The 13,725-nt window shown below is 41.5% G+C and overlaps 1 protein-coding gene across 1 annotated transcript in view; it reads right to left on the reverse strand.

Moving 5' to 3' along the window:
• Eif2b3 (eukaryotic translation initiation factor 2B subunit gamma) overlaps positions 1–13,725 on the reverse strand; it is a 64,349-nt gene that overhangs the window by 25,746 nt on the left and 24,878 nt on the right. Inside the window, exons 5-6 of the mRNA XM_038335057.1 lie at positions 7,673–7,784; positions 1,640–1,729 (exon numbers count right to left, since the gene is read on the reverse strand). Coding sequence (XP_038190985.1) covers positions 1,640–1,729; positions 7,673–7,784 — 202 coding nt within the window. The remainder of the gene's footprint in view (positions 1–1,639; positions 1,730–7,672; positions 7,785–13,725) is intronic.

The following is a 13,725-nucleotide window of genomic DNA, read 5'->3' on the forward strand; positions in this document are numbered from 1 at the left end:
CTGTCTTGAAAGAAAAACAAACAAACAAAAAACCCAAAACAACAACAACAAAAATACTGGCTGCTCTTCCAAAGGACCCAAGTTTGATCTGAATACCCATATGGCAGCTCACAACCGTCTGTAACTCCAGGCTCTGAGGATTGCCGACACCCTATTTTGGTCTCCATGGGTACCAGACACTCATGTGAAGCACTGGGCTTAGTTCTTTTTCCTTTATTTCCATATATATACTGGCCCATCAGCCAAAGAGATAGATTTTTGTTTTGTTTTGTTTTTTGGTGCTAATGGGGACTGAACCCAGGGACTTGTGCACACTATGAAAGTGCCCTACTTCTGAAGAACATTATATTCCCAGTCCTATTTTTACTTATTATAAGTCTAAGTTGCTAAAGCTGGTGTTGAACTTACTGTATAGCTCATGTAGGTTTGAACCTGTGATCTTCTTGCTGAGCATCCTGAGTAGTACAGGCCTGCCTTGCTATGTCCAACTCAGAGCTAGAATTTAAATTAAAATTCTTGGCTGTTGTAGTGCCTGCTTTTCAGTTACCAGCACTGTTCAAGGCCAGAACTTATCCACAAGTCACCAAGGGAATTAGCCTCTTAGTCATTGCACCATTAAGTCTTTTACTATCTACTCTTCTTAGAATTCCAGCTGCATTTCTACTCAACATGTAACCAAGGATGACCCTGAATTTCTGACCCTCCTGTCTCCACCTGCCAAGTGCTGGAATTACGGGACTGCACCACCACATGCAGCTTATTTAAAGTTTTATTTAAAAATTCTGCTGGTTTATTATTTGCAAATCCCCAAAATATAATCAGGGTTTCTTTGGTATAAGCAAAGTAACAGTATGTAGATAATCTGATTTATTTCTAAAACAGAAATGAAAACCAGCTGTGATCTTTGTATAAACTGTTATCTGACATCAAGAAGATTTTGGGCAAAGCATTTACACTGGATATACAACAAGGCCCTAGATTCCAATCCAAGCACTGCAAACAAAGAAAAAGTTTGAACCCTATCTTGGAAAACCAAAATCACAAGGTAGTTTGTTAGTTAAAGACTATACCTCATGGGTCAGGCAAGGTGACAAATACCTTTAATCCCAGCACTCAGGAGGCAGAGACAGGCAGATCTCTCTTATTTTGAGGTGATCCTGGTCTACACAGCCAGTTACAAGCTAGCCAGGACTATATAGTAAGACCCTGTCTCAAAAAACAAAAACAAAGCTGGGGGTGGAGCACACCTTTAATTCCAGCACTTGAGAAGCAGAGGCAGATGATCTGAGTTTGAGGTCAGCCTGGTCTACAGAGCGAGTTCCAGGGCAGTCAGGATTACACAAAGAAACCCTGCATGACTGAGGGTTTAAGTGAGCATACTATTCTTGCAGCCAACCTGCATTCAGTTCCCAGCACCAATGTCAGGCATCTCACAATGCCCTGTGACTCCACCTCCAGAGGATCTGATGCTTCTGGCCTCTGAGAACATCTGTAATCATGCACACCCATACACATACATATAAACGAAGGTAAAACTAGTAACAAAAAAATCCTATACTTGTTAAAAAACTGTAGGTTTAGAATTGCAAAACTAAAAAGTTTGAGAAACAGAATGCTGAAAATCTGTAGGCCTTCTTACCTATTTTCCATTAAGAAATCCACAACATATTTCTTCAAGCAGTAGAGATGGGCATCCACAAGGCCCGTATGGAAATGTATTCTAGGGTGCCTGTAGGAAGAACAGGGGACAACAGGTTCACAATCAGATAATACAGATTAACGTTAGTCTAGTCTATCATCAGGTCCTGGGCTCCAGAAGAGGGGGAAGGGTCAAGGTAATGATGCCTACGCCCCAGGGGAGACCACCATGGTGGGTGCTAGCATTTTTGTTCTAAAAAATTTGTTTTTTAGGCTTACTTATTTTATTTTTTGCTTCCATGTATGTAAGTGTACTATGTGTGTGCCTGGTGCCCTGTGTGCAGAAAGACTGTGAAGGACGGGTGTTATTCCAGTGTTGTACCCTCACTGGTGCCCTGTGTGCAGAAAGACTGTGAAGGACGGGTGTTATTCCAGTGTTGTACCCTCACTGGCAGTTTCGTCTTCCATAAACACACTTACCTACAGTCTGATACTATTAAATGGAAACTTCCAAGAATCAAAAAATTGTAATTTTAGAAACACACATGTGGTGAAATCTGGTCCCACCTATTAGCCACCTTAGTTATCAGAGTCTCTGTCCTAGCAACATGGGACTTATATTCCAGCAGCCTTCAGTTTACAGTGGCGCTAACGCACAAAGGTAGTGAAGCTGAAAACTTGGATCTGCTCAAGGGAAGCCATAAAGTATTTTCTTTAAGTTATGCCAAACACCGTGGCACATGCCTGGTGTGGGACAGTTGTATTCTGTCAATTACGTTTTAAATAAGCGCTGATTGGCCAGTAGCCAGGCAGGAAGTATAGGCAGGACAACCAGACAGGAAGTATAGGCGGGTCAATGAGAACAGGAAAATTCTGGGAAGAGGAAAGCTCCCTCTGCAGTCCTGTCCAGACACAGAAGAAGCAAGATGTGACTACAATGTTAAAAAAGGTACTGAGCCATGTGGTTAACATAGATAAGAATAATGGGCTAATGTAAGTTATAATAGTTAATAAGAAGCCTGAGCTAATGGGCCAACCAGTTTATGATTAATGTAGACCTTTGTGTGATTTTCTTTGGGACTTAACGATTGTGGGAACTGGGTAGGACAGAAACCCCAACAACACATGCCCTTACTTTCCAGCACTCGGAGGCAGAGGTAAGTGGATCTCTGGATGGCCAATACTAGCCTGCTCTACACGTAAGTTCTAGACTAGTCAGGGTTACATAGTGAAACACTGCCTTTAAATTTTTTTGTTTTAAAAAGTGAAGTTAGGGCTGGAGAGATGGCTCAGAAGTTAAGAGCACTGGCTGCTCTTCCAGAGGTCCTGAGTTCAATTCCCAGCAACCATATGGTGGCTCACAACCATCTGTAATGATATCTGGTGCCCTCTTCTGACGAGTAGGCATACATGCAGACAGAACTCTGTATACATAATAAATAATTAATCTAAAAAAAACAACAAATAAAGATGAAGTTATGCTGAGCGGTGGTGGTGCACATCTTTAATCCCAGCACTTGGAGGCAGAGGCAGGCAGAACTCTGAGTTTGAGGCCATCCTGGTCTACACAGCGAAACCCTGCCTGAAAAAAAAAAAAACCAAAAAACAAATAGCAACAACAACAACAAAAACCCCATACATTCCAACCAGAGATAAAGAGTCAACAGATAAAATGTTGAGAGACCTCAGGGTTGTTCTGACACCTTGATTTCTAACTCTAGTTCTAATAGCCACACGCAGACATACACTTATACACACTAATAAATAAATAGAAATTAGAATAAGAAAGGAATGTGGAAGTCAGAGAATCCTGAGCAGCTCTCCTAGCTGTGTGGTAGGGTGTAGTGCTGGGTATGTAGTTGTCAGAATAATGACTGGAGAGGTAAGGACAGCAGACTGGAGCCCGAGGAACTTGTGCTTTATCCTAGAAGCAGTGAATTCACAGCTGTAAGGAGGAAAGAATACAGAACAAGGCTGGGAAGCCTAGAGACTGTGGGAAAGCAGTGGAGCACGGGACAAAAGGCCGAAGTGAAGGGAGGGATCCCTCAACTATAGACACTACAGAAACATAACTGGGTGAATCTGAGAGACGGTGAGCGTGCAGGCAGAACGGACGCTGGGAAATCAGGAAGTCAGGGTTGCTCGCTGGGATCTCCCAAGAAGGCGCAGTGGTATCTTTTATTAGAGATTGATGGCTGAAAATAGTTGCTGGGAGGAATAGAAGGCTGGTCTGAGACAGCAAGACTGTAGCATGGTTTTGAGAGTTCAATTAAGATCGAAACTATAGATTTATAATAGTGCAAATTTACACCAATACAAAATAGTCCCCTTGAAAAACTTAAAATCTGTGAAGTAGTTGACAAAACAGATGTATAAAGTTTAGAAGTAGAGGGTTGGGCTAGGGATACAGCTCAGTGGCAGAGAGCTTGCCTCTATGCACAAGGCCCCGGGTTTATGTCCCAGCACTACAAGGCAAAAAAGAATATTACAGGGCAATGGGAAGGGTGGGGATGGAAGCTTATTGCCAAGCTTGATGACCTGAGCTTGAACCCTAGAACTGAAATGGTGTTAGGAGAGAACTGATCCCACACGCTGTCCTCTGAACTCCACATATGCATCACAGCAAGTGTGCGCTCCCCCAGTACAATACAAAATATGAATACATATTTCTCATATGTATATAAAATACATGGAAAAAAATGAAAATTGAAAGCTGTACAGGTGGATAGAATAAAAGAACAAGTAAGGACGGGGGGAGCTTGAAAGCCTGGGACCTAGACTGGACGAAGAAGGAAGAGACAGGATGGACAGTAGGGTAAGCAGGTGCAGAGAAGAGAGGAGAGGATGGAGAGAGGGAGAAAGGAGAAGGGGAGAGACAAAATAAATAGAAAGGAAAATAACCCTGGATGAAGATGAAACACAGACATTAAGCACGATGTATTCTGAAAACTCATTAATACGGTAGTGAAGGTTTTTGTTTGTTTTTAACTCAAAGCTACAAACTCACAAAGAAAACGACCAGGAGAAGGGACAACTATAAATTTTGGAAGCTGGACAATAGAAGAATAGTGGTAACAAATTTAGTATATTCAAGAAAACAGAACTTTAAAAAGAAAGCCAAGGCCTAGGCAGATGGATCTCAGTGAGTTCGAGGTTAGCCTGGTCTACAAAGGGTGTTCCAGGAGTCAGGGCTATACAGAGAAACCCCCTTTCTTGAAAAAAGCTAAAACTAACCCAACCCCTCCCCGCCAAAAAAAGCAAGTCAAGAACAAGCTGATTTGTACTGCTGAAGACTCATGATCGGAATTGGCAAGATGACGCTTCCTCACACAGGCAGACAGCTGGAAGATTTCCCTAGCTCTCTACAGCCCATAAAGCTATGTCTAAAGACACAGCTTTCTCATAGGCAAGTTTCTTTATAGAACTAAAAAAAAATATGCAAAAGTAAGAACAAAAGTCTAGTGCTTTGGATTTTAGCTTCTGCTTCTTCCTTTTCCTCCTCCTCTTCTTTTCTTTTCTTTCTTTCTTTCTTTCTTTCTTTCTTTCTTTCTTTTTTTGAGACAGGGTCTTTTTTATGTAACCCTGGCTATCTTATGTAGAATGGCCCCGGACTCAGAGATCCACCTGCCTCTGCCTCCAGAGCACTGGGATTAAAGGGGCCACCATAACTAGCAGATTTTGGCATAGAAAGCAGTCCTTCTATGTCACCTCTCCATATCATAAAATGAGAGAGTATTTTAGGAATTAGGGCTGGTTAAGTATCAGTTGGGACACTAAATTAGATAAGTACTTCAAGACTTTCCATACACAAAGCAACTGAAGTTTAAGCCATTTTTTAATATCTTTAGTCCCAAAATAGATTTGGCCATGTTCTATGCAGTCTTGACAAATGTCCTTGTCTCCCGCGATACAAATGCCTAAACCTTCCAAGATGAACTTGTGAACATTTTATTTCATTTAAAAAGATATCTTTAAAAGCTTGTTTTTAGATGTTTATTATCCTTCCAGGAAAAAACAAAAAACCACCCTTGACCCTTTGACTAGAATTTAAAAGCGAACCACATAGCATTGTGGGAAGAGGATCATGATTTTCTTATTAAGTGCTTGGCACAAATATCTTACAGTTTTGAATTATTAAAAACACATGCTTGTCAGAAATTAAACAGGATTTTTTGTTTGGTTGTTTTCTTTTTTTTCAAGACAGTTTCTCTGTGTAGCCCTGGCTGTCCTGGAACTCACTACGTAGACCAGGCTGTCCTAGAACTCAGAGATCCACCTTCCTCTGTCTCCAGAGTGCTGGGGCTAAAAGTGTGTGCCACCACTGTCTGGCTGTACAACAGGAATTCTTTAAAGAATCACTAAACTGCATTCAGCTGAAGAAACCGATTTTCTGAAGCCTTCCAGATGTATACCTTTCTAAATTCCCTTTATTGTTTTGCTGGAGTTTGAGGAGTCAGCATATCCATTATATCTTTATATTAAACCTGGAACTCACTATGTAGATAACCACACTGGCCTTGGACAGATCCACCTGCCTGCCTCAAGGGAAAGCTGGCATTCCTTAGGGTCTAGATGATTGGCCAGCTGCCCTTCAGACAGCATGCTAAGAGGGGCACAGGAGGCTGTGAAAGATACAGATACAGAATTTACATAAAGGATGGGAGAAAGGGCCCAGTGGGTAAAGGTACTTGCTGTGACTGCTTAACTGCCTGAGTACGATCCCTAGACCCACATAAGGTAGTAGAGAATGGACACAACAAACTGCCCTCTGACCTCACATGGATGCCAAGACACTTGTGCCAAAGCATACACATCATATCCACACGAACACATACACAGAATGATAATAAAAAAGAATTTACATTAAAAATAAAGGATTATAATAAAGATAACATGCCCTATCACTAAACTTTGGCTATTGAACTTAAGTTTGCTCCTCCATTAGAAAAAAAAATCCAACAAAAGGAACTAGCTACCAGTGTGCAAGTACCCTTAGGGAGGAAAAAGCCAGATAAAAACAAAGGTAACAAAAATAAGAGGCTTTTGCTGGGTAACCCTGATCTGTAAGGAGGTGGAGGTGCTAGAGAGAGTTCAATAGTTAAGAATTAGTTGCTGCTCTTGCAGAGGACCCAGGTTCTATTCCTAGCACCCCCACACAGTGGCTTACAATCATTGGTAACTAACTTCAGTTCTAGGGGCTCTAATGCCAACTTCTATTCTCCATGGGCACTAATGTACACAGTGCACAGACATACATGCAAGCAAAACACCCATATACATAAAAAAATAAAAATAAGTAAACCTCAAAATAAATTAATAAATGAGTAGATGGAATACACTCAAGATCCTAGGACGCAATGTGATTATGAGTTCTATATACTTTGTTGATAGACTATTTAACTGTTCATGTTTAAGAATGGTTCTTAATACACATTTCATAGATGATAAGAAAGAAAAAGATATTATTCTGTTACAGGATACAACATGATGAACTTTGAGGATATCATGCAAAATGAAATGTCAACCACAAAAAATATATATAGCATTTCACTTACAGAAGATACATAAATTACTCAAATTAACTGATAAACAAAGTAGAGTTGTGATTGCCAGGGACTTATGGGAGGGAGAGAACAGGGAATTGTGTTTAGGGAGGTAAGAGTTTCATATTTTCCAGATGTAAACTTCTGGAGATTTGTTTCCTAACAACGTGGTCGCCTCACCACCACCGACGGTGAATTATGTCACTCTTTCTAGCTCTTCTCTAACACTGCCGTCCTGCCCCCACCCTGCCCCCCAAGGCTTCGCTCTCCTTCAGTGCAGGACTTGGCTCCACCTTGGGAAGAGAAGACTTAGGGAGCGCTGTGTGCACGCTGTGAAGAAGAGTGGTGTCCTGTCTCTAGGGAAGTGCTCACATACTTTTCTCAGTTTCACACAGTGTAATCTAGTTTTCGTTCCTTCTTTCCCATGGTGGGTGGTTTTATTTGGTTTCAAGAAAAGGAGAACTGCCAAGAAGACAATCCCTAGGGCTTACTTCTGCAGGATGGATCCCTTAATGACCAGCTCTTCATCCAAGTCTGCTTCATTAGCCATAAAGAGCAGCCTCTTTCCTGTGCTGTCCACACCAATGAAGTCACGCTGCTCCACTGAATCATATGAAAGAAAAAGAATCAAGTCAAGCTAGTTGTCCTGTTGCATGACTTCTCAGGGGACAGGGCACCTACTTATATTGCTCTTAGAATCAAATAGGAAGTGGTAGGAGGGGAGTCATGACGAGCATCATACCACATACTACAAAGTGTAGAGCATAAAGGGTCAAATATATTTATATCGTTCTAAAGGATACTACTGGGAAAACCGGCCATCTGTGAATAAAATGATAAAGTACTGTACCAGAGCAATTTCTGATTTTAAGGCAATACTTTTTGGGGTAGTTCGCAAATATACATTTAAAAGCAGAGGGGATTCTTTTTTTTTTGAGAGAATTTCCCTGTGTAGTCCAGGCTGTGCTGGAGTTGGCTCTTTAGACCAGGTTGCAGACCCACAGACATCCCCCTGCCTTTACGACTCTGAGGGTTGAGATTATAGGCATGCAACGCCATCACCTTGCCAGTGTGTATATCTAAGACATGTATACACAGAAGTAGCACAGTGTAACGATTAAGAACTGAGCTTCTAAAACTAGTCCACTGGTATGGTAGTATAAAACTCAGCATGGTTACTTACTTACATATAAGTACATTAACTAACCTCTCTATTCTTTAGTTAAATGGGATCGATAGTACGTAAATACATAGGCTTGTTATGAAGATTAAATGAGATAATATATATAAAGATTTATAGTAGTATTATTGACCAAGTTATTAAAATATTTAAGTTGCTGTCTGGTGGTAGCGGCACATGCCTTTAATTCCAGCACTCAGAAGACAGAGGCAGGTGAGGTTCAAGGCCAGCCTGTTCTACAGATTTAATTCCAGGACAGTCAGGGCTACACAGAGAAACCCTGTCTTGAAAAAACAATAAAACAAAAAGCAAAGGCAAAAACAGTTTAAGTTGTCAGGTGTAGTAGCACATACCTTTAATTCCAGCACCCGGGAAGCAGAGGCAGAGTAGGTGTATTTCTGTGAGTTCAAAGCCAACCTGCTCTACAGAATGAGTTCCAGGACAGCCAGAGCTACATAGTGAGATCCTGTCTTGAAAAAACAAAACAAAACAAAACAAAGAAAAAACAAAACAAAACAAAAAACCCGAAAATTTAAGTTAGTGTGGTGGCGGCACACACTTTTACTCCTAGCACTTGGGAGGCAGAGGCAGGTGGATCTCTGAGTTAGAGGCCAGCCTGGTCTCTACAGCGTGAGTTCCAGGACAGCCAGGGCTATACAGAGAAACCCTGTTTCAAGGAAAAAATAAAAACAAACATAAAAAAACCAAATAAATCAAATAAAAACAAAACAAACAAAAAACCAAAACCAAACCAAACCAAAACACATAGTCTCATGCTCAATGTATAAAGTGCTTGCTAAGCAAGCATGAGATCCTGAGTTTGGATCCTCAGTACCCACATAAAAACTGGGGGTGTGTCAGCATGTACCTCAAACCCCAGGATGGGATGTGGGGCAAAGACAAACATATCCCAGTCTAGCTGAAATAACAAGTTCCAGATTCAGTGAGAGATCATGTCTTTTTAAAAAATGGGGGAGGACGGAGGACAGTTGATGCTAACGGCTGGCCTCTACACACATGTGCCAGTAAACAGGTGCACAGATATATGCATCTATGTCTGCGTCTTCCACTTTTCTTTGGAGACAGGTCTCAATATGTAACCCAAGCTGGACTTGAACTCATGACTGTCCTGCCTCAGTCTCTGGAGAGATGGGTGTACAGCTGAGTACTACTATACTTGGTATGCTTCACTGTTGGCTGTGGCTCTATCTAACGTATGACAGTTAGCTCTGGTGACTGGAGCACTCAAGGCCACCAGTCACATGGCAGCTGGTCATACACAGAGTTTGAATCTGAGTGGGGAAAAATTAAACAGTTCTTTTCAAAACAAAATTAGTGAAATCCAAAGAACGAAAAGCAAATAAGGTCAATTTGAAGCTAAATTTTGAAAATAATTACAAATATCACACACAGTTCTGAAATGTATCAATTTATCCATCACATGACAATGAGACTATAGTAAAGTTTGTGAAAGTATGAGCTATCAACTTAATAGAGAGATAGGAAGATGGTATTTCTGGGTCTAATTTGGAGTGTTGAACATACTCAAGTTCTTAGACTCACAAAAACCCTGAATCACGGGGGCTGGAGAGATGGCTCAGTGGTTAAGAGCACTGCCTGCTCTTTCAAAGGTCCTGAGTTCAATTCCCAGCAACCACATGGTGGCTCACAACCATCTGTAATGAGGTCTGGTGCCCTCTTCTGGCCTGCAGACATACAGACAGAATATTGTATACATAATAAATAAATATTAAAAAAACAAACCTTGAATTACTTGACTGAACTAAAAGCCATAATCCTCAGCCAAGCAATTTTCAGGTATGTTGCCACATGGCTTTCCTTCTTAGACCCTCCTCCTGGTATTGTTTCTTTGTGACTATCATAGTAACTGTAAACTCTGAATAAAGGCTGTAGACGCTCCTGCTTTACCAAGGTGAATTCCACTTGGGAGCAGAATAGGTAATTTCATAATGTCTACCCAAATACTACACAAACAAGGCTAAGGAAGCAAAATTATAAACTTTCACTTTTAAAAATTGTCATATTCAAATATTCCTCCTTTTTCCCTACTTGATTTATTTCTCTGATTGATTTTTCTTTCTTGCCTCTGACTCCCGAGTGCTGGGATTAAAGATGTGCACCACCACCACCTGGCTTTAATAGATTTTCTTTTCTTTTCTTGAGACAGGGTTTCTCTGTAGCTTTGGAGCCTGTCCTGGAACTCACTCTGTAGACCAGGCTGGCCTTGAACTCAAGAGATCCACCTGCCTCTGCCTCCTGAGTGCTGGGATTAAAGACACGTGTGCTACTATCGCCCGGGATTTTTCTCTCTCTTCTACAGTTGTTCACTTACTCGTTCATTCACTACTCCATCAGTAAATCTGTACTCCTACCCTATAAAAAAGGTACATTTGGAGTTCAGAATTTAACTCCTTTTATGACATCAGCAGGATCCTGAGGTCAAAACCAGACAAAGAGGATAAATGACAAGCATATTTACTCATTATACAAACACAAACATGCTACACAACTTAAGAACAAATCAAAACTACACAGGCAGGAGCAATGGGCAATGGCAGGTAATAATGCCAGAATGGAGAGACAGGGTAGGGAGCTGCTGCAAGTTCAAGGCCAGCCCAACCTACTTAGCAAGTTCCAGGGTAGTCAGGGCTACATGCTGAGACCCGGTCCCAAACAACAATAGAAAACCATATTTAAAAAACAGCCTAATAGTTGGCTAGGTTGTTGTGGTGTACTTCCTTAATCCCAGCACTTGGGAGGCAGAGGCAGGTGGATCTCTGAGTTCAAGGCCAGCCTTACCTACACTGTGAGTTCCAGACAGTCAAGACTACTCAGAGAAGCCCTGTCTTGAAAACCAAACTCAAAGGAAACCCAGTCTATACTTCAGATTTTGAAGGTCATAAACGCACAGTTTCTACCATTGGAGATATGGTTAGTTCCCAATTCTTTGCAATCCTTTACAATTCTTGGTCTGGTTTAGCAACTAGCTCGGTTCTGCTGGGACTAAAGGTGGGCCACCACCTTGGGCAGTAACCAGCTTTGACTAAGGGAGGATAGCTGAAGTAATCCGTCCCAAGTTTATGGCTCCAGAAACCTGGTAGCTTCTGTTTCCACAGTTAGAACCCGCTGATGGCAAACAAGTCATGGCCATTAACTAAACTGAAGGAGAAGCCAGCGCTCACAGCCCCTGGACACCTTCCTCAGTCCTGAGGTGTCAGGTGGGCTCTGAGCTAACAGTGACAGTTGTGGGTTCCAGCACCACCAACAGTCTCTTTCAGAATATTAGTACCAGGTACCTGAGCCTGAACAGGCAGTAGAGAAAATGGCGGATGATATTGAAGCAGTGCTTGAAGCTTCTTACAAGAAGCAGGGAAACATTCTGAGCAGTGCTAAATCTGAAGAACAGAGCTAAAGGAGGTGGGGGGACAAGAGCAGAAACCACAGTCATCACGATAGAGAAGTAAAGTCAGGAACAAAGCAGAGCAGAGCCAGGAAGGTCTCTGTGAGTTTGAGGCCAGCCTGGTCTACATAGCAAGTTCCAGGACAGCAAGAGCTACATAGAGAGCCCCTGCCCAATAAATCAAAATAAATAAATAAACAATACACAAATAAGTGCAAAGTGAAATAAAGGAAAAGAGCCAAAGTGCAGCAGAAGCAAAGAAAAGAGGTGGAGCTACTAGAGAAACTGCACCCACAGATTGAGAGCAGCCAAAGTCCTTATTCTGCTCCAAATTTAACAAATAGTGCCACCTGAATAAAGACTGGGTAGAGCTGGAGAGATGGCTCAGGGCTAAGAGCACTGGCTGCTCTCGCAGAGAACTCTGGTTCCATTCTCATCATCCACACTGAAGCTAACAACCACCTGTAATTCCAGTTCCAGGGACTTGAAGTTCTTTCATGGTCTCTTTGGGGCCAAGCATGCACACAGTGCACAGACATACATGCAGGCAAACTTATGTAGATTAGCCCATAGCACTAAATTAAGCAATGGCATTTATGAGGGAAAGATCCACATACTACATACATGGTAGCACATTCTTGTACTCTTTCTGCTTGGGAGACCAAGGCAGAAGGACCTTGAGTTTAGGGACACAGCCATACTATATAAGAAGACACCAATTCAAAACACTCAAACCAACCCATTCCCTCCCTCCACAAAAAAGAGATTAAGAAAAGAGAAGCAGCTGGGCATAGTGCCTCAACAAGTAAACAAAAACCCCAAACAAAAGACAAGAGCTCTGGAGAGGAAATGTTAGTATAAGATCCTGGGATATGAGAAGCCAGGACAGTTTCTGCAGGCAACTGACACTAGTAATTCACATAAGAGATTTCAAAAAGGTTGTTTTCTTTTTTGTTTTTGTTTTTTTGAAACAAGGTCTCTCTATATAGACCAGCTGGGCTTGAACTCACAGAGATCTGCTCCTCTCTCTCTGCGTGCTGAGACTAAAAGTGTTGGCCACTATGCCCAGCACAATGGTAACTTTTTGAAAAAAACTTGAAAGAACCAGGCGGTGGTGGCGCACACCTTTAATCCCAGTACTTGGGAGGCAGAGACAGGTGGATCTCTACGAGTTTGAGGCCAGACTGGTCTACAGAGCAAGTGCCAGGACAGGCTCCAAAGCTACACAGAGAGACCCTTTAGTGAAAAACCAAACCCAAACAAACCAAAAACAAACAAACAAACAAACAAACCCATTCCATGACTAACAGAAATAGGTCGATCTAAGTGACAAGGGTTTCTTTTATTTTCTGACTTAAGATGTGACAAAAAGACAGAGAGATTTAGTAAATCGGGCCCTGGGTTTGATTACTAGCACCACTGGGGGAAAACAGTGCCCAACAAGGTGCATTCCTTTAATCTCAGCATCTGGGAGGCACAGATAGGATCTCTGTAAGACTCCAGACTGTTCTACATTCAGAGTTCCAGACCAAACAGGGCTACAATGAGACTGTCATTTAGTGAGACTGTCTCAATAAAAAAAGGAGATAATTTGAATTGAAGGATTATCTAATATGCTAAAATGTAGTTATAGGACATTTGAACAACTGGAACTGGGGTTGGATTAGTAATAAATACAAAGAAAACAAGCAAGCAATAAAACAAGATGGTATTTAGGAAAATAAGAACAGGAAAGAAAAATGTACACAACTCAGCTGTGAATACTACATACAATCATAGTAATATAACCATTAATTAGCTAGTTAATAATATGATTCCAATGCCACATTAGGAAGCTGTATGGAGTTTAAAAACAGGAGCAGAGGATGTGGTAAGACAGACCTATATCTTTAAGTTCCTGAGTAGGAAATCAACAAATAATTCCTAAAGCTAAAATATAAGAA

Source organism: Arvicola amphibius, chromosome 6, assembly GCF_903992535.2.
Source record: "Arvicola amphibius chromosome 6, mArvAmp1.2, whole genome shotgun sequence".
Classification (NCBI taxonomy): domain Eukaryota; kingdom Metazoa; phylum Chordata; class Mammalia; order Rodentia; family Cricetidae; genus Arvicola; species Arvicola amphibius.